At 39.9% G+C, this 19,982-nt stretch overlaps 2 protein-coding genes across 2 annotated transcripts; both read left to right on the top strand.

Moving 5' to 3' along the window:
- Window positions 1-3,426: 3,426 nt before the first annotated feature.
- pyroxd2 (pyridine nucleotide-disulphide oxidoreductase domain 2) lies at window positions 3,427-9,942 on the top strand. The gene is made up of 16 exons (XM_068567991.1): window positions 3,427-3,538; window positions 3,747-3,766; window positions 3,893-3,986; window positions 4,258-4,331; window positions 4,444-4,599; window positions 4,731-4,884; window positions 5,007-5,068; window positions 5,153-5,250; window positions 5,341-5,482; window positions 5,583-5,717; window positions 5,798-5,870; window positions 7,784-7,937; window positions 8,322-8,473; window positions 8,700-8,806; window positions 9,163-9,283; window positions 9,507-9,942. The coding sequence occupies exons 1-16, from the start codon at window positions 3,427-3,429 to the stop codon at window positions 9,575-9,577; spliced, it is 1,725 nt and encodes a 574-aa protein (XP_068424092.1). The 3' UTR covers window positions 9,578-9,942.
- A 789-nt stretch (window positions 9,943-10,731) lies between these two features.
- On the top strand, window positions 10,732-18,905 carry zgc:123010 (uncharacterized protein LOC641500 homolog). Its single transcript, XM_068568116.1, has 16 exons — window positions 10,732-10,922; window positions 13,341-13,423; window positions 13,508-13,588; window positions 13,719-13,775; window positions 13,864-14,064; window positions 14,303-14,416; window positions 14,835-14,880; window positions 15,086-15,176; window positions 15,254-15,395; window positions 15,505-15,609; window positions 15,768-15,861; window positions 16,007-16,040; window positions 16,155-16,232; window positions 16,405-16,507; window positions 16,601-16,722; window positions 16,817-18,905. Exons 1-16 carry the CDS (start codon window positions 10,865-10,867, stop codon window positions 16,950-16,952), a joined length of 1,545 nt encoding a protein of 514 aa, XP_068424217.1. The 5' UTR covers window positions 10,732-10,864; the 3' UTR covers window positions 16,953-18,905.
- Window positions 18,906-19,982: the final 1,077 nt, after the last annotated feature.

The following is a 19,982-nucleotide window of genomic DNA, read 5'->3' as shown; positions in this document are numbered from 1 at the left end:
TGAAGAGATTAATAGACTAATTGTTTCAACAGAGTCTTCACAATACATTATTAGACAAGCATTTCTTCATATCACAATAAAAAATATGGACGACAAACATGAATGAACTCAGTCTTTTTTTCAGTGCTGCTGACCTTCAAATAGATTATTTCCATTGAGACTACAGAAGTATTATTACACATGGACACATTATTCTCACAAGCACATTGCAACTAAAATAATTGTTTCTTATTTCTAATGGAACTTTTTCTTCAGGAAATATGACCCAATCAATTCTTCAAAGTATGTACAGTGTCGTTCTGTATTATTCTGTTTTCCCTCTGAGTAAATGGATACTACCTTTTGACTAAACAGAGTGAGATATTCAAGGCACAACTTTATCTTCTGTACTTCAATGGTGCACAGAGAAGGGAAAAAGTCTAAAGAGGTCAAAACTCCAGCAACACTTGTAGTTTATATCAACTTTATTGTAAGTTCAACGCATTTTGGCTTGTGGCCTTCATCAGGGTCAGATCCTCTTGACTATGTTTGTCTTATCATGGGTATACGCTAAACAGACAGAATATGTCATCAGTGGAGGATGACACACACCATTTTTTTTCTCTCCCCCTTTTATGATCTGTAGCTATTTGCTGAAAGCTCCAGGCTAACATCTAAACCAGTGAACCTCTCTGTCTGAAGGAGAAAGATATTTTTTTTCTTCAGAAAATTAGGTAATTGTGTTTTGGTGCGGCACTGTTATAACATAATTGAATTTTCTCCTTTATTGCCTGGGAGAGCCTTGGAGGGCTGTAGTGTTGAATTTCTGCCGACAAAGGGGAATGAAGTGTTAATTTCTGCTTACAAGAACAAAATCTCCTGCTTCTGATCTAGTTATGGTTGATTGGCTGTTGTCCGCAGACGTTCCTTAAAGGAAAACCAAGCAGACAGCGTATCAGGATAATTTCTCTTCCCTGAAACTAATGCTACTCTAATACACCAAGGGAAAGGCCTGTTAGGTCTAGCAGGAAACTCTAGATCAACATAACACCTCATTTCATTCCCTCTGCCAATAGAGTGCACAATCTATACAGACCTCAGGAATTATTTTACACTGTCTAAGCAAAACATAGTCAAAAATTCACATTATATAGACGAGATGAGACGATAACTGAATTCTGTTTTGCTGTGTTTGGTCATTTTTGTACCAATTAATACCTTCTTTCCTTAGACCCCAATAGTCAATATCCTTCTCTTTATACTCACTGGCCTGCTGCTCAGATGATTTATGGCCTCTTATCTTATTAATGCATGGTAAGTGAACCACTAGGCCAATATGACATCTTCAAAAGCAGCACTAAGAAACCATTCTAGGTTAAGAGCTCATCTTAAAACTCTTAAGGCGGGCCCTTACTGTGAGATGATTTGAGCCCCACCCCAAACAATCTCAAATGGCACCTTTTGATTATTATAATTTGTTCATATATTTTGATATACGTATATTGTTAACAAACACCTTCTCATCAAAGTCAAATGCAAATATGTTGGTGCCATTGCATTCTGACTGCTCATATTAGATATGTTTTACATCCCTAAGATCTAAAAATATTAAGATAAGAAAGTCTGGAAGTTATTACAGTCATTGAAGTATTGAGGTATTTGTTCATACATTTATTGCCCATGTCTTCAGACATATTTTACACTACACACACACACACACACACACACACACACACACACACACACACACACACACACACACACACACACACACACACACACAACACACACACACACACACACACACACACACACACACACACACACACATACGTATTATGAAATGTAATGGGGAATTAGTAAATCCGCATTTACTGAAATCTGTTATATCATCACTGAAAGTTAATGATGCAACTTTTAACCATAAAGAAGCTCGAGCTGAATTTAATAGAACAACTATGCCCCCAAGTGGACAGCAGGACGATGACAGATTTGAATGTTATTTGTATATTCATATCTTAACAAATAAATGTTAAATAAATTAGTCTACTCATACTTTATGCCATCAGAATATATATATATATATATATATATATATATATATATATATATATATATATATATATATATATATATAACTATATATATGTGTATATATATATGTATATATATAGTTATATATATATATCTATATCTATATATATATCTATATCTATATATATCTATATATATCTCTCTATATATATATATAGATATATATATAACGGTTCCTCTGGTATTTGAACAATACAAAGGTTAAGGATGAACGGATGAAGGTGAGTGGGCACGTCTAGATTTAAATTGGGTCTAAGTCATACTGTCTTGTCTTACTCCCTGATGTCTAATCCTATCAGCTAAAAAAAACAAAAACACATTTCTGCTTTCAAATGGTCAGTTCAGTCGCATATCAACTCCACGTGTGGACTACACTCAATCTAGATCCTAATAACAACTCGTGACTACAACTCGTCGACTTCCCATCCGCCCCAAGTACATGAAGTCCGGCCACTTTAACGAGCGTTCGCGGTCTTGATCTCAATTGAAACCCCGGATATACGTAACGCAAGTTCAGTAGAAAACAAGCCAGCCTCCACGACGAAGTACATTCAAGCCAGCACCATGTTGCGTTATGTTCCAGGCATTACGGTAAAAGCTTGTAAGAACTGACTTCAAAATAAGAGCAACGCTCTGGTGAACGGTGATAGGACGTCACATGTATTCAACAAGTCTGTCAATAATAGACACATTGATAAAAAAAATAAAAAAATAAAATAAAAACAAAGAAATACAGCAAAAATCATGAATAATAACAATTTCCATTGAATTAATGGTAATTTAAGATGAATAGCAATTACCGAACGCAAACTGTATTTTAGGGGGAAATGCAGTTACTATTGTGTGAATATTTGCTCAATTATATTAAAAAATAATACATTTCCAAAGACCAATATGACTTCAGAAAGACATTAGACCTTATAAGATTCAGCTGCTTCAAGGTTCCACTTAAGGACTAGTTTCACTTGGGATCGATAACAAACCACCTCAGAGTATATCAGGAACTTCTTATGTATCATTTTAGAATAAAAGTGCTTTAAAATCTCATTCATGAGCTAAGGTCTCTCTAATTTAAGATTACAATTAAAAGGACGTTATCAAGGTAACATGATATGTTGCAGCAAAGCGCTGTTCCATTTCTATTCACACCATTTCAAGGCTTCACTCCACCTTAACAGGGGACGTCGACAAGTCACTGAGGGTTCAAGGTTTGAGTCCTGGGGGACATTGGGGTGTACACCTCACGTTCACCGTTCCAGTATTTTGAAGTCAGTTCCTTCGCTCTCTTACCGTAATACCTAGTTCATAACGAACCGAAAAACATCGTCTCAAAGTATTTCCTCAGCTGCAGCGATGTGGACTGGTCAAGCACCGAGGGTTGTGACTGTCGTGGGGACAGTGGCGAGATGCAGATACAGTCACACCGCTTTAAAACCCCAGTATGATGCACTCGTCATCGGTGGAGGTGAGATCTGTGAAATGGTCGCAATATGAAGGCAGAAAACACAGCTGCTGCGCTACAGTGTACATGTGCAATTGCATGCAGCGTTGCAACATTGATGCAAAGTTTCGGCGAAGTTTGCAAAAGTGATTGTTTTACAATTTGAAATAATTTCTCATGGGTAATTACATTTTCTGGAAAACTTTCTGACACGTTTTATTTTGTATTGCAGGACACAATGGAATGGTGGCAGTAAGTTAATGCGTTTGTTTTCACACCACCTATACTCTGCTGTAATACATTATATGGTTCAGCAACAGGGTAAAGGTGACGTGCGTGTGCATGTGTGTGTGTGTGTGTGCGTGCATGTATGTGTAGGCTGCCTATCTCCAGAAGGGAGGACTGAAGACAGCGGTGCTGGAGCGCAGACATGTTCTGGGGGGAGCAGCAGTTTCAGAAGAAATCTTCCCCGGTACATCCCTGGCTCCGCCCAAGTCTTTAGGGGTCGATTCACCTAAATATAACTATTTGCTATCCTTGTATCTCAATGGTCGATCCTCACTGGAAACTCAGCATTGCTTTTCATGTTGTGGAGCAGGTTTAACTTTTGGATACAGCAGGGGTTATACTGTTTTGTAATTTTTTTTAACATAAACTAGTTTATACTGTGTTCTCAAGTCACGTTTAAAATAAATGCACCTTTATTGTGTCATTGTTAGAATAACATACTCTTTTGTGTCCAGGTTTCCACTTCTCCAGGTGTTCGTATTTGCTCAGTTTATTAAGGCCGCATATATACACTGATTTAGAGCTCAAGGTAAACATAGAAACATCTGAAATCTAGGAATTGAGCTAATTTTGTGGAAAAAAATACATCATTTGGTTGATATTCTTTGCTGCATTTCATTTTTGTGTGCATATGTCTTCAGAAACATGGGCTGAAGGTGTATATGAGGGATCCCCATGCTTTCACCCCCATGCTGGAGGAGGGGGTAAATGGCGCCCCGCCAAGGTCTCTCACCCTGGGCTCAGATCTGGCCATGAATCTGGTGGAGATCGGCAAGTTCTCAAAGAAGGACGCAAAGGTGCTTCAAGCATTATGACAGCCATGGTTGAGTGTAATTTGCATGTTTCTGCATTAGACTTCAATGCAAATGTATTTGAGCATTTACAGTAACTTAAAACATTCTTTACCCATTCTTTTACATGTGTTAAGGCTTTCCCAGATTTCAATGCATACCTTGAGAAGCTAGCAGGAGCTATTCACCCTCTTCTGGATGCTCCTCCTGTAGACATCCCAGGTGTTACCTCTGGATCACCCATGAAGAGGCTGGCTGCCGCTAAAACACTGATGCCTCTTGTCAAATGTGGTGCGTTGGTGGATGCAGGCCTGAGCTAAAAACCTTGATATTTTGATGCCAGAACAATACATTCTTCACTGTGTACTCATTCTGTTTTTTAGTAATCGAGTCATAATGTTATGCTTTTAAAGGTTTGAAACTGGGAAGAAACGTTCCAGAATTTTATGAGATTATAACTGCACCAATAATGAAGGTGCGTCACAGCATACACTGACTTTGGTATTCATTTCTCTTTTCAGTCGACTGCATCGTGACTAACGTGTCCTTTGCTTCATAGATCCTCAATCGTTGGTTTGAGTCGGAGCCACTGAGAGCAACACTGGCTACTGATGCTGTGATAGGAGCTATGACCAGTCCAAGTAATCCTGGTAGTGGGTGAGACATATTTTAGTCGTCCTCTGACACACAAACATACATAATTACAGGTTTGACTGCATTGAATTAAACACCGACCTTGCACTGCAGATATGTGCTCTTGCACCATGTGATGGGAGAGTTGGAGAAGGAGAAAGGGTCGTGGGGTTATGTGGAGGGAGGCATGGGAGGCGTGTCTCAGGCTATTGCAAACTCTGCTCGATCCTATGGCGTTGACATTTTCACTGAGAAGGTAATATGGTTTTGAATAATCATACTGATTGTTTGTTTTGTGGAAATTACTTGTTGCATCTGTATTTTGGTCTTCATGCATATACAATGTGCATCCGCAGGATGTAGGACGGGTTCTGGTTGGTTCGGATGGTGCTGCCAAGGGAGTGGTGTTAAAGGATGGCACAGAGATCCACAGTAAAGTTGTTTTATCAAATGCTACCCCATACGTTACCTTCAAGAACCTCACACCTCAGGTAATATCGGGAAATACACACCAGCTGTGACCATGGCACCAGACAATATCATTTACTCCGGTTTCCTGTTTTTATTGTAGGCTGCCCTGTCTCCAGAGTTCATCAAAGCTGTCGATCAGATAGACTACACCTCACCTGTGACCAAGATCAATGGTAAATATATTCTGTTTCTATCTTGCTAATTCAGCTAATGCAAACGTTTCATTGGCTAGTCGCTGTTCTGTTTGCTGCTGCTGCAAAAAGACCCTTTTCTCTTTAAAGTGGCCTCGGAGAATGGTGATGTTTACTGTCATAGTAAGCCTTAAAAAGAACATAATTTTAAGTGTTGCTTCGCTCCTAAGTTTGTGCCTATGTCCACCCATTGCAAAAATTAGGAAAACACAAAAAAAGTGGGGCGTTAGGTGATATACACATTTTGGGCAGTGCAAATCTTCTAACTAAATGGCGCGCGGGTGCTATGTCCAGCTACTGATGCGACTGTGTTGACCCCTTGACTTCTAATGCCTACTGTGTGTCCTTCCTGCAGGTCCGAATACAAATGCCCCCTTCATGCCTTTTGTTACCACTTGTATTACATTATGTCTGGTCACCTTCTTCCCTACCTTTTAAAAATTTGAATGATAAAATATGAAGTCACTTCAACACACATTTAAAGCAAATTATTAGAAATGGATACAGTGGAATTAAATCAGCAAGACGGGAGAAATAACATGTTCCAGGGCGCTACACCGAAACACAGCAGGGAACACGGCAAATAACTCTGCAGGGAACACAGCAGGTTTTGCATCCTTAAAATAAACTGCACACAAACACGTCCAACTTTGTTTTGCAATTTTTATTAAACTAACTCACGGTTAAACACACGCACATTTTTGTCTTCAGCATGCACACAGCTCATCTTTCTAACTCTTCTCTTAAACTCCACAGCCACTTCTGAGCTGGACTTAAAGGATTTTCTTCAACATAGGTTTTTATTATTTATTGGTGTAGATTAGCCTCAAATGGTTTACTCAGAATTGGCCTTTCAAGATATTGTGCTGACGTGATTTAGTTTACGGCCTTTAAAATATGTTTGCGTGTGCAGTTGCTCTTTAAAAGAAGATAACACATAGATGCTCACTATCTTACTTCTCCAGCCATATGTTTATGACGTTTAAATGAAACACTGTATTCTTTAATTAAAGTCAACTCAAGCTACTGGTGTGCTCTACACACTGACAATCAGAGGGAAGTTGTAAGGTAGACTTGACAATTAGGCAAAACACATGTAGTGAACCGGGAGGGATCTGCTCTGAGTCTTTCCACTGTTGCGTGCTGTCGCTCTCTTATTACAGTGAAAGATTTGGGCACTGACTCAGGTCTTAGTACTCTAAACACAAGTTAAAAAAGATTTGCTTATTATAAAACAGTGTAAAACACACACAACTAACAAGATGTGTGGATTTATTTTTGCTTCCTGTGTGGTGCCATTTGTAGCTTGTAGCTTGTTAATTATAGTAGTGCCTGATCTGGAGGGCTTTATTACCAAGGAAGTATTTACTCCCTACTGATCCTTTACATAGACTTAATGATAGTATACTTGTTTTAGGGAATTTATTTTAACAGTCTTAGCTTCATGGTGATGGAATTTAGCAGTGTTAGGCGCAACATATTCCTTGCACTGAGAGTCAGAGTGTAATTGAAATACCGAGTAAGATGGAACTTAATAATAATAATCTAGAAAATCTTCATTTAAATAAATGTCTATAAAGTCATTATCTGTCGCTGTATGGGGTAACATAATGGTAATTGAGGCCATGACCCATATATGAAAGCCTTTGCATTTTCAGTATTCTAAAATAGGTGTCAGAGGCAGCATTCTTGTGATAAATCACAAGTGACACACACTGTTTGGATCTCTGGAAAGTGAGATCCAAATACAGTTCTGCAATTACTGCTTTTTGCTATAACGCGAGAGAACGAAACAGAGACATTGTAACTTGAAGCACACACTTTAAAGATATATAAATGTACATAAAAACGACACATAATCTAATTTATATAATGCAGTTTTATTATTGTTATAGTGGCAGTGGACAAGCTACCAAATTTCCTAGCAGCTCCCACACCAGATGATAAACCAGGACCCCACCATCAGTGCTCCATTCATCTCAACTGTGAAAGCGTAGAGCTACTGGAGACTGCATACAAAGAGGCCATGAACGGACGTCCCTCAACAAGGTACATGCATCTTCACACTCTGAGTCAACACTTAAACACATGACGCTCTTTAGCAACCAAATCATCCCGCTGGCCAGCTGATTACATGCAAGAGATACCCCTGGAGACAAAGATCCCCTTTACAGTGTAAACATCTTCAAGCTATACCATTATGAGCCTTGCAATAGATATTTTCTCTTTTCTACATGACTCAACAACAGACTGGGTTAGGATGTTCACATATCCTCATCTGGTAGATACCACTTTCCATTGAATGAATAGGTTTCTGTCCCCTAAACACAAGGTCTAGCTGGCACAGTATATCTTTGAAAACATCCTTTTATGCTGATTTTCTATGAACACATCACCCATCATCTTGTCTCGTCATGCTGTCTGTGTCTTTAGACCCATGCTGGAAATGACCATCCCCTCTGTGTTGGATCCTACTCTGGCTCCCACTGGCTGCCACGTTGTGTCACTGTTTACCCAATACACCCCCTACCACATAGAGGGCAGGGAGTGGACAGACCAGGACAGGGAGGACTATGCAGACAATGGTTTGAAACACAAAATAATATAGGAGCTCGCACATGCTGTGCTTCAAGCTGATAAATGTCATTTATTATTATATGATTGCAGATATAGGAATGTGTTTACACCATATAACTTGTTTCAAGAAACATCCACATTCAAATGTTGAACTTCCAAAATGAATAAACAGTGTTTGAAGTTGATCTTGATTAACCTGTTTCAATGAAAACCTGTATTCATCTGTCTCTTCAGCATTTGACTGGGTGGAGAAATACGCTCCAGGGTTTAAAAAGTCGGTTTTGGGCAGAGACATCCTGGCTCCACCTGACCTGGAGAGGATCTTTGGGCTCACTGGAGGGGTACATGCACACTGTAGACGTTTTAAAACTGAGCAACAATTTTAATGTTGATCTACTGCTCCACTAGATGAGAAAGTAGTTTGCATACTCTGCAATGTTCTGTCATTCACAAACCACTCTGTGACAGACATGTTGTATAAGCAGTTAATGGTTACAGGCAGTTTTACCACAACCCACGAGTCAGAATCAAAGTTCACATCTGTTGTGTGAAGTGACACAGACTCACTGTTTATTGCGCATGACTTTATGAGGCTGTCATTCAACGAATGCCAGACAACTTTACTAATTTAATGACGTAATACATCATATCAAAAAAACAAAAAAGAAAATTAAATATTTTGATGTCATCTTTACAGAATATCTTCCATGGATCAATGTCGCTGGACCAGCTCTACCTAGCACGACCTCTGCCTTCTCTCTCAGACTACCGAACACCAATAAAAGGGCTCTACCTGTGTGGCAGTGGCTCTCATCCAGGTTTGTTTGTAATGCTGAAACATTAACTAAATATTGAATTGCAAATATGACTGTTTGTTGTGTGTAAATTGTAGTATAAGTACAATCCTCACTGCTGATGATGAAGAAAATAAGTCACTTAATGATGTCAGGTTGCTGAGTAAAGTGGTTCTGATTTCCCCACACTGAACGAGACTAATCCTTGACTTAACCGTGTCTATTTTATGTTCATTGTTTTTTTTAGGTGGTGGTGTGATGGGTTCTCCCGGCTGGAATGCAGCGTTAATTGTCATGGCTGACTTGAAACGCCACTGAAACACAAGACGGCATCAGTGTCTGTTCCGCTCATACCTCTCTTTTGTCTTTGTGTGAATTTGACTGATCTGATACATATGTATCCAACTATCAATCAGATCAGCTCCATCATGCTATGTTTTTAAGGGATTCTGAAAAGAAGAAAGGAACTCACTCAAGCGTTGAATGAAAGAGGGTTTTATCCTCTTTATAGGTCGTTCTTTAGAAAAATTCACCAGTGAATCACTCCTGTTTTTAAACACGTGCAATGCTGCTGCACTGAGCCACTTATTAATTGAGTCAGTAGAAAATCACTATGGCCAGCACAAAATGAATGGTGACAAATGCATTTTGAGAATAACTGACACTTATCTTGATTAAATACAATGGAACTTTCAACAACTTTTTTATAAATAAATTAAAATTAATTCAAGATTACGTCTTTAATTTTCTTTAAATGTATGTACAATATACTTATTGGTGTGTTGTATGTAGGATACTAGAACTAACATTGTTTTGTCATGCTCGGACAACATATGTGCTATTAATAAGATTAACAATACGTGTTATATTTAAGTGTCCCAGTAGGCGTCGGGACCTTAAATCTAAATTCAAACCAGCAATTATTAACTTTATTATGTACACCTGTACTTTTTTGTCAACATTTCCCTCTGTAAAAAGACATTCTCCACATGAAACAACAATTAAATTAATGGTGACTGTTTAATTTGATAAAATATAATTATTATAATTACATTCTTTATTAAATGTAATTATATCAATATCAAACTTGTTTCTCCTTTGACTCTGGAGGACCGTAAACAATTCGATTCATTGTTGGCCTGGTTGTGTTTATAGTAGTTTTGTGTTATCTTAGTTTGACAAAAAAGTTTAATAAAAAATAAATCTTTAAAAAAATATATATATCCCAGTATCACAGAGTGGTACAGATAGTTGTACATATCTAATACCATAGTCTTTATTAACAATACACTTCATGTCAAAATAAATTATCCGATTTTTATATTTACCGAATTTATAATACGTCTTAATCATGGGAGGCGGATATAAATGTCATTCCTATAATCTGCACCGCTCACCTGATCGATAACGGTGCACTGCGCCTTTAAGACGCCGCTGCTCAGGGTGGACCCAGCGTCGGCGTTTGACGCTCAGGAAGTGGACTAAACCACCAAAGATTCCCGCAGATTCTGTATCGATTTCACCAATGTTACAAACGTGTTAACACTGACCTAAACATTTGTCTAAATCCTTTTTTGTGTGAGACATTTGACACGATAATGCTGGATGGTTGCACTCATGAAATTCACCAGAGATATATGCAGGCTGTTGGGACTCGGGAGCGGTAAGAAACGTCCCACTTTTTTTTTTCTCGAAACTTTCTAAACTCAACCACAAGTTAAATTGATGCCGTCTGCGATGATGAGGCGCGTGTGACAATCAAATCGTGGATTTGATCTAACGCGGTTTGTTTGAGCAGTTTATTTCTGATGGTGTTTTGCGGTTTTCGATGTCGTTGGAGTTCAAACTAAGTTATCGGTCGAACAATGAAAGTTCCCCTCTTGCCAGCTACACCCTTGCTTGCACCACTTCCAAGTTTGCGCAGTCTGTGCCATACCGTTTTTGTAACAATGTATCCAAAAGCCACTTCAACAGACTATTACATTCACGCCGACGGTAACGGCGTAACTTACGAGTATAAGTATGCTGTTTAGAAGGAGAAGTGCCCCAAAGGCTCAAACTAATGTACAAACAGACCGACAAAAGCGCATTCCCCGGTGCAAGTTGGTCTGATAACGATGCCTCACAGCAGCCCTGTAGCGCACTGATACGTGTGCCGTAGTTATTTTAGCGTCACGTTGTATCTGTAAGTATGGCATGTGCCCACACTTTGTTCCTATTAAAGTTGTGTAGTAGTGTGTAGCACGCTAGTCCACTGGCTCACTGTTAAAACCACGCCAGTGGCGGCTCAGCATCCTTTGACATGTCGATCTGGATCTAAGTCTTCAGATGCCACATTATTCAGATTGTTATATCGTCTGCTTCACTGTGACTTAAGGGTATCTTTTGGTGGTTCTTTGAGACGAAGGGCTGTTAAGTCTCGAGCTGTCCATGTTAACTTTGTAAAGATCCATCCACTTCCTTGTAGAGAGGTTGATGATTGGTTACTATCTCAGTGTTGTGTAAATGTATGTCTTTCATCACTTTAAAACCACTTAAATAGAGCAGACTTGTGAATTAGTAAGGAGTGTTTTACTGATACAGTCATGTTCTCTTTATCTGTCTTCTCTCTTGGTAGTACTGATCTCCAGGTTAAAGTGCCAGTCCATAATGATACTGTTATTTTACATTCCTGTTGAAAAGAGCTCACATTTCAACCCAACAATAATTTAAGCAATCTCCTTGAAGAGGAAGAACAGAGACCCTCTTGTTGTATTTGTCCACTGATCTTGGATCATGTATTTGCCAGGAGGATGTTCCATTATATTGAGGATTTAACAAAAAGCCTGATTCAGCTAATGAAATGGTGGACACACGCTTTACTGAAGCTAATGAGACTTGGTTCAGACAGTCTTTTGTTTTGCAGTTATTGGCACTGTTTAAAATGTTATCTATAACACAACAGAATCACAGAGAATGAGGAAGTCCACTGGCTGCTTGTTTTCTTTTCCGTCATAAAATGTAGTATGCTGTAATATGTGGTATTGAGCAGTAGGACAGTTGCAATCACGACCATCAATGCGTCCCAAGCCCCGACTCATAACATGAGTCACAGACCAAGAATGACTTTGTCACTACTAAGCAAATGGAAATCTGACACCACATAGAATCCTGCAGTGTTTTGCTTCCTCTTGTCTTTAGAGTCGTCTGCTGTCATTAGGCCAACATCAGCTCATGGGTTCTGGTTTGATCTGATCTACGCCCATAAAGCACACACGAACATTCACACACGTTCAGCATTTAAGGCAGTGTTGTTCGTCATTTGTTTTTAAACCAAGTTTCCGAGAAAATATACCATGTTTCCTGTGCCTGCACTTTGGGCATGTTGCAGTGGAAAAGTTTGAGAAAACATCTCTTTCTTTCTTTCTTTCTTTCTTTCTCTCTCTTTCTTTCATTCTCTCTCTCTCTCTCTCTCTCTCTCTCTCTCTCTCTCTCTCTCTCTCTCTCTCTCTCTCTCTCTCTCTCTCTTTTATTCTCTCTCTCTCTCTCTCTCTCTCTCTCTCTCTCTCTCTCTCTCTCTCTCTCTCTCTCTCTCTCTCTCTAAAAAGACCAAAAACGAAACAACAACTCGTGTGCGTTCTTGTTTTATGTGTACAGTTCCTGGATCTTACATTACCTCACCACTCATTGTCATTAAGAGTGATTCCTTTTGTTACCAAAGGTTATTGTGGTTAGACTTGAATGTGATTGAGGAAGGAGGACACATGTTTGCGATCCAGATGACCAATTTGTACTAGTTGTCAGTTGAGGACACCTACACAGTTCATGCTGCTTGTAGATGTGCATATGTATGAAATATACAGTTGCTTTAATCAGGACAGCACAACATTATTGCAAAGCTTTCACTATTATTAAAGCATGTGTAGCACTGATGGCTGCTTCGCTGCGCCTAACTAGCTAATAGAGCATGATGTGCAGTTAATATGCTGTACCTTGCATCATTTTAAGAAGAATATATATATTTACTTGATTCTGGTTTCTCAAAAATGAGAACCGCATAATCTGCTTACTAACAGATGGTATGCTGTGTGTTTCCCATCAGGCCCCCCAGTCCAGCAGCAGGAGGAGCAGATGGACTGTGGTGCCGCAAACCTTGACCCGAGTGATGATGCCACGTTGTCACAGGTAAACAAGTTGTGTCAGACTGACAGGGCAGTGTTAGGGCTGCAAGTGTGAAGGTACAATGTTCAATTATGTTTGTTTGTTCAGGATGCATTAAATGGAGAGGAGGATCTGAGTGAAGGGGAGAAGGTCAGACGAAGGGCAGAGAGACGCAAAGCCAAGAGGAAGGTGAGCACGCAAATCCCGATACCATAAAATCCTACTTGCTGTATTTTTGTAGGAAGTTAAGTCTATCACGCTTTCCATGAAGGTTAAAGTCATGCGTTTTCTGATGTGTTGAGCATTGTATCTGTTACAGCGGCGTCGAAAACGAAAGAAGCAGGAGCAGGTTAAGGAAAATGAGAGTGCCGAACGGGTAATAATCACATTATTCCTTCTGAGAATGCACTCTACATTTGCCTTTACTGTGAATAACTGGTAATGTATATGGTCCTACACATTAGGATGATGAAGACGAGGATGGGTGTGGAGAGTCTGAACTGGATGATAGCGAGTCAGAAGCAGAAGTTGGAGCCGAAGAGGAGAAACAAGGAGTGCAAAAAGAGGCAAGGTCAGCTGCCTCTTACAACCACGTCACCTCTCCAGTCATGGCTTCTGCAGGAATCAAAGGACATCAGAAACCCCAAACTAGATCCACTGAAGAGGTAGAGGAAGTATACTAGAGTACAATGCATGCATGAAGTCTCTGCTTCTATAATTTGTAGTTAGAAACCATTGATGCTCAAGACTCAGTATGCTGGTTTTAACTCTAGCCAAGCGCCACAGTATTACATATCACTACTAATTCCCTTGTCTCTAGTAAATCAGTTGGGGTAGTATGTGTTTGATATAAAAGCCTGGATGCTTGTAGGCCTGGATGGCAAAACTTTCTGTGTCCCACAGGAGCCAGAGTGGGATGTGAGCAGTGCCTTCTTTGCGAACGCTGCTAGCCATATCAAACCCAAAGGATCAAGTCGGAAGTCCAAAGAAAACAAGGAGAACGAGGCCAGGAGAGAGGTGAATGAATGCCAAGAGATAATATGCGATGAGAAGTTAGAGCGAGACCTCTTCTGGCATTGATGTGTTTCTCTGACAGTTCCAAAGTCTGATGTGTGGATAAGTGGACTGTGGACCATGAAAGCCTTCACAGTTGTTTGTGTGTGTGTACACTGTGTACCTCAGCTGCGGAATGAAGCTTAGTTATTAGAATACATGGCAGGCTATTAGTACTGTATATTATTGCCAAAACAAAGAAGATGCATAAAACCAAAACGCAAATCTAAAAGCTGTTTTTGCTGTTTAAAATGTACTTAATGGACTTTTGTTAGCAGTTCATAGTATTTATGCAACTTCTATGCATCTGATTTGAAAATGAAAATCTAATCACTTGAGCACTACACTATGACCCGATAAAAATAATATTATTTCTTTACAGACAAATGGAACCGACACCATGACCAAGAAAAGCGCATCACTGACAGGTAAGAATTGGTCTTTGCATAATCGGGGCACAAAACTAGTCTTTTTAATAAGTTATTCATTGACAAAGAACCAAATCCTGAGGGAAAATTATTGATTTCACATTTTTCTTTGTGCAAGCATGTCAGCACGCAGCATGGTTAGTTGAGCCCTCAGGCTGCCAACTCACCAGAGAATTATTTACAAGCACTTTTTTCTTTCTCGCAGAAAAGGGCATAAAGCTGGTGCAAGAGGGGCAGTACGCACATGCCGCCAGTATGTTTACAGAAGCTATCAAATGTGATCCAAAGGATTACAGGTACGTCATGACTATTTTATTACAAAGGAAGTGCATACATCTAAGGTATTCTCATTGCATTAAACTACTTCCTGTAGGTTCTTTGGGAATCGTTCCTATTGCTATTACTGTTTGGAGCAGTATCCTCAGGCCCTGGTAGATGCTGAACGCTCCATTCAGCTGGCTCCAGATTGGCCCAAAGGACACTTTCGCAGGGGTAGTGCTCTCATGGGCATGAAGGTTGGTTTTAAGAATATAATCAAATAAATATCCACTGAATTGCCTGACACTTATTCGATAAAATGACCCTTTACTAACTCATTTTTGTGGGTCTTTATGTGCGTTGTAGCGGTACAGTGAGGCAGAGAAGGCCATGGCGCAGGTGCTAAAATTTGACACTGACTGTGAGGAGGCTGTCAATGACCTCTTCAACTGCAAAGTTCTGCAGTTAATGGTAAATACACCCTGAGAGGGAGAGACAAGGTGTTTCCTGTAGGTTTGGTAGCTGTAAATTAAAATAACCAGAGTTTCCTCTAAACTTAACAATACAATGTAGTTCCTTTTATTTTATTTTCACGACTGGTCATTACTTTTTTTCTATTCTTTTCTTAGGAGCTTGGTTTTGAAGAAGTGCAGAGTGTCCTACTGCTGGAGAAATATTCAACTGTGCAGGCTGTTCTGGCATCTTGTTCTGATGCTGCCAGGGGTGAGCTCACATGTACATATTAAAAAGGGCCAGCACTTTCTCTCTGTAGCACAAAGAGGAATGTAAGCGGTAATAGGCTAGCCGCTGTACGTTAAAATCCTGCAGCCTTTTTTCCTCGGCTGATGAAGCTGTTTTTGTTCTGCAGCTGGGAGCCTCGATCCATCAGTTGGGCAACCAGGGTAGGTAGCAATTTGTTTGTCCAATCAAAGCCAAAGGTCAGATGGGTTTCAACAAAATGAACTATTTGAGCTGTGACTTTATTGCTTTTAGTCACATTCTTTCTCTTTCTACAGAAGCCCTTGCCCATCGCTTTGGGTGGGAAATGTGACCACTGAGTTAACTGAGAAACACCTATGGGACATCTTTAAAATGTAAGACTCTAGTCCATCACAATACTAACTCACCTAATTCATAACTTGACTTGGGTCTATTTAAACACAACGTCCTATTCCTAACTCAATAACTAGAAAGGCATTTCAGCAAACACTTGTGTGTATATTATATTTAACCAAGGTGGTTCAAGTTGTGTGCTTTGCATTTTAGGTTCGGAGAGATCGAGAGTGTCCGTGTTCTGCATGAAAGATTCTGTGCCTTTGTCAACTTCAAGAACGCCAACATGGCTGCTCGTGCCATGGAGAAACTAAATGTGAGTACTCATTTGCCCCCCCTCTTTCAATTCTCTGTCTGTTTTTGAAGACTATTCCAATGGACTTAGTTGAGTCTATGCTTCCTATCACAGGGTCATTGTATTGAAAACACGCGTTTAGTGGTGCGCTATCCTGACCGTCGCACGCAGAGGGTCCTTCCTATCCCTCTGAAGACCTGTCTCCCTGTCACACAGCAGGCAGGGGCAGCTGCTGGGTGAGAAGCAACTCAGCCCCACTTTAGGAACTCTCTGTCACTAAAATCAGACAACAGTAATGCAGTTTTAAATGTTATCTTCCTCTCTTTCAAGACCACGAAGACGTGGCCCAGTGAATGAAGACGAATGTTACTTCTGGAGAACCACCGGCTGCCACTTTGGGGACAAATGCCGCTACAAACACATTCCTGATCAGAAAAGCAAGGACAGGAAGCCCTGGCAGCCCTGAACTCAATTTACGCTCTGCCCCAGTAGTGTGCAGGAAACTGGGATGCAAAGTGTGCCAAAGGAGCCGGTACTTACTGGACCATGTTCTCTGAGCTATTTTACATTTACTGTTGCAGAATGGACTGGACTAGTGAAAGGATCAGAGCCAGCACTCATTCTCTAAGGCAGGGATAGTCACACATGTGCTACAAAGGATTGGGAACGTGAAGATTTGTATTTATTTGAATGAAAACCTTCACATTCGCAGCCTTCAATGGCACATGGTGGCCTGTTTCAGCTTTAGGGGACACGACCTAACCTCACGGATGTGCAACATAAGGAGGAACTGCTTGGTTCATTATGGGGGAAAAAGTATCGGCTCTGTCATGTCCCGCAGTAATGAGAGGACTGGATGGATTTTTCAGGTTCTTCAGTGATGTTCCTGTGGACCTTCCTTCTTTAGAAATTCCATCACAAATCAGTGTTCTTTCCTATATTCAAACTACAGTAACTCGACCAATACTTCAACTTGCAGTCCGTGAACCTGATTTTCTAACAATTAAGGTTAATCCCCGCACACAACTGCTCAACAGTCTGTGGTTCAGTCCGTTTCCCACTTGTTGGTCCTTCAATATTAACGCATTGGCCAGACCAAAGACTTGCCAACAGCCTACATGACATTTTAGTACCTCCCCTAAGTAAATGAGGTTATTTTAACCAATAGGCTACACAGACCCACAGCGATGCCTTCCTACTGTACTTTGTAGCTTTGCTTAAATGATCATTAATGAGTGAATGGACATAAGAACTTACACAGATGTCAAGAGGATTTCAAATTGAAAGTATTAATGCATAGACTAGGTATGTATTTCACTTTATCTATTAGCTGCCCCTTTTGTTGAAAGATTGAATAGACACACTGCATGCCTGTTCAGTTGACGTGACAAGTTATGGAGGACTCATTGTCCTTCTTAGCCACATTTGTACGGCATGAAAGAAATAATGTAAAGATCCGACCTGCTTTATGGCTATGCAAAAAGGAGAATGCCAACTCTGTGTCAGAGATACACGCGCACTTAATGCCTCTGACATGGAAACATCATCGATGAACAAGTTCGTACTACAGGACTGTGCCTTACTAAAAATCATGTTCAGCCATGTGCACACAACATTCATGGCCACATGTGTAACATTATCCACTCACAGAACTTTTTAATCTTAAAAAGCAGTGTTTTTAACCGGAGGGCCGCCATTTCAGTATTTCAGTGAACCAAAGAATGCTTTGTGTGATGGCTGCTCTAAAAACAGCTTTGTTTTTTAATACGTTTTAACACTAGGCAACAACAACACCTGGTTTAGGTCCACACTACATTCACTAGTAAACTATGCACAACATAGTGAGAGTATTTATTTCCTTATTTCTGCTGACTTTCTTTTTTTTCATTTAGTTTTTACAACACAACTTAGGAGCTGAATACAGCTTTTCACTTACTGGTCTTTTATTGTTTTGGTAAGTCCCCCTTTCTGTTTGTTTTTGGCTTTTAGAAAAGCATTATTAAGAGCCATTATGTGCAAACACGGTCACATGCTGCACTTCTGCTTTTCTCGTAGTATTTTTCCGCCTTGTGGCTAAAACGTGTGAAAAAGGAATTGGACACCAAACCTTATGACTCGTTGTTAAACTTGCTCGTTTCTCTTTTGACTTCATTTTATTTTGCAGAATAATAAAACGCATTGAATGTTACCATAGCATATGTACATCACAGAAATAGACATACAAATTTCCCGGGTTTAATTTTAATCTCAATGGTATCTTCATATTTCTTCCTTGTTCAAAACTTTTTCAGGAAAAGGCATTTTTAATTATGGTATCCACGTTGATAACCAGAGCACTGCAATCCTGTTAATCTTCCAAATATTTTGTATTATCTTTACTGCACTGCAAAAAAGAGTCTTTTATATTTAATAAATGTATTTCAACCACCTATTTCTGAGTCCCTACATAATGGCACTAACTGGGGAAGAAATGTCTGAGTAATGCAGTTATTTTCTTGGTATGTACTGTGTTATTTTCCTGCCTTCCACTAGGTGGCGGTGTTGTACTTGAAAGGTTTGCACTGAAATATGTGATAATTTGTGAACTCCAGGAACCTAGTTATTCCTCTCAAGTCATTCCTGATACTCGAAACCCAGGAGCTGTAAATTAAAGCTGGCCTGGCTGATGTGTGGGTAATCTGGTAACGCTGTCATTACCAATAGGAGACACCGGCATGAAAGATTCATTCGGGACAATGCAAGCTCCCAGACCAGTGGGAGATAAGAGACGTGACTCACACTATGGATGGGAAAATGTCTGGGGAAAAGCAACCATTATCCCACATGACAATTTGAATTGAGAGTTACTAAAGTAATGCCACCTTGTGAATGCATGTGGAGTGCATGCAAGTGTGAGAGTTCAAGATGCAGAAAACTAAAAACAGCACTCCACAGATTGTTCAAGTATAGGTTAAGCTGAGAAAATGATTGTGTAATGCCTTCCAAAATCTATAAATAATGCAATAACAGAACGCCTTGAATATACTATGATAAACAAAACTTGTTTACAAAGGAGGCTGGGTGGTGAAATTCATTTGAGATAAATTCAGGAAATTTTGGTCTCTGATGTTTTGTCAAATGACCGTCAAAGAACAGTCCTAAATATATTGATAGTGTCCTTTTTTGATTGCTTGCATGTCATTAAAATAGGGAAAATGGATATCTTCTCAGATTTAAGTGAAGGTGTGCACTGCTAACACTTTCAATTGAAACCTGATTTAAAAAAAGGTTTACCTCATTTAGCACACATTGGAGGTTCTCGCTATGATGGCCTCTGATGCTTGATCTAATCACGAGATCCGACTGGATGTAGCTTAATGGGCTCGCAGCCCTCTAACTGTACACCCTCTCCATACAGTATGGGGCCTACGTGCTCCAAGTAAAAAGCCTTATGAGAGGCCGGTGAGACGGCATGGGGGCGAGCATGAGGAGGTGCCGTCGTTTGAAAAGGCACTTG

The sequence above is a fragment of the Clinocottus analis genome, unplaced genomic scaffold (assembly GCF_023055335.1).
Source record: "Clinocottus analis isolate CAN_PGR_092001 unplaced genomic scaffold, fCliAna1.0.p SCAF_8, whole genome shotgun sequence".
Lineage (NCBI taxonomy): Eukaryota > Metazoa > Chordata > Actinopteri > Perciformes > Cottidae > Clinocottus > Clinocottus analis.
Note: the sequence above shows the minus strand (reverse complement) of the source record. Positions and strands in the feature narration are given on the sequence as shown.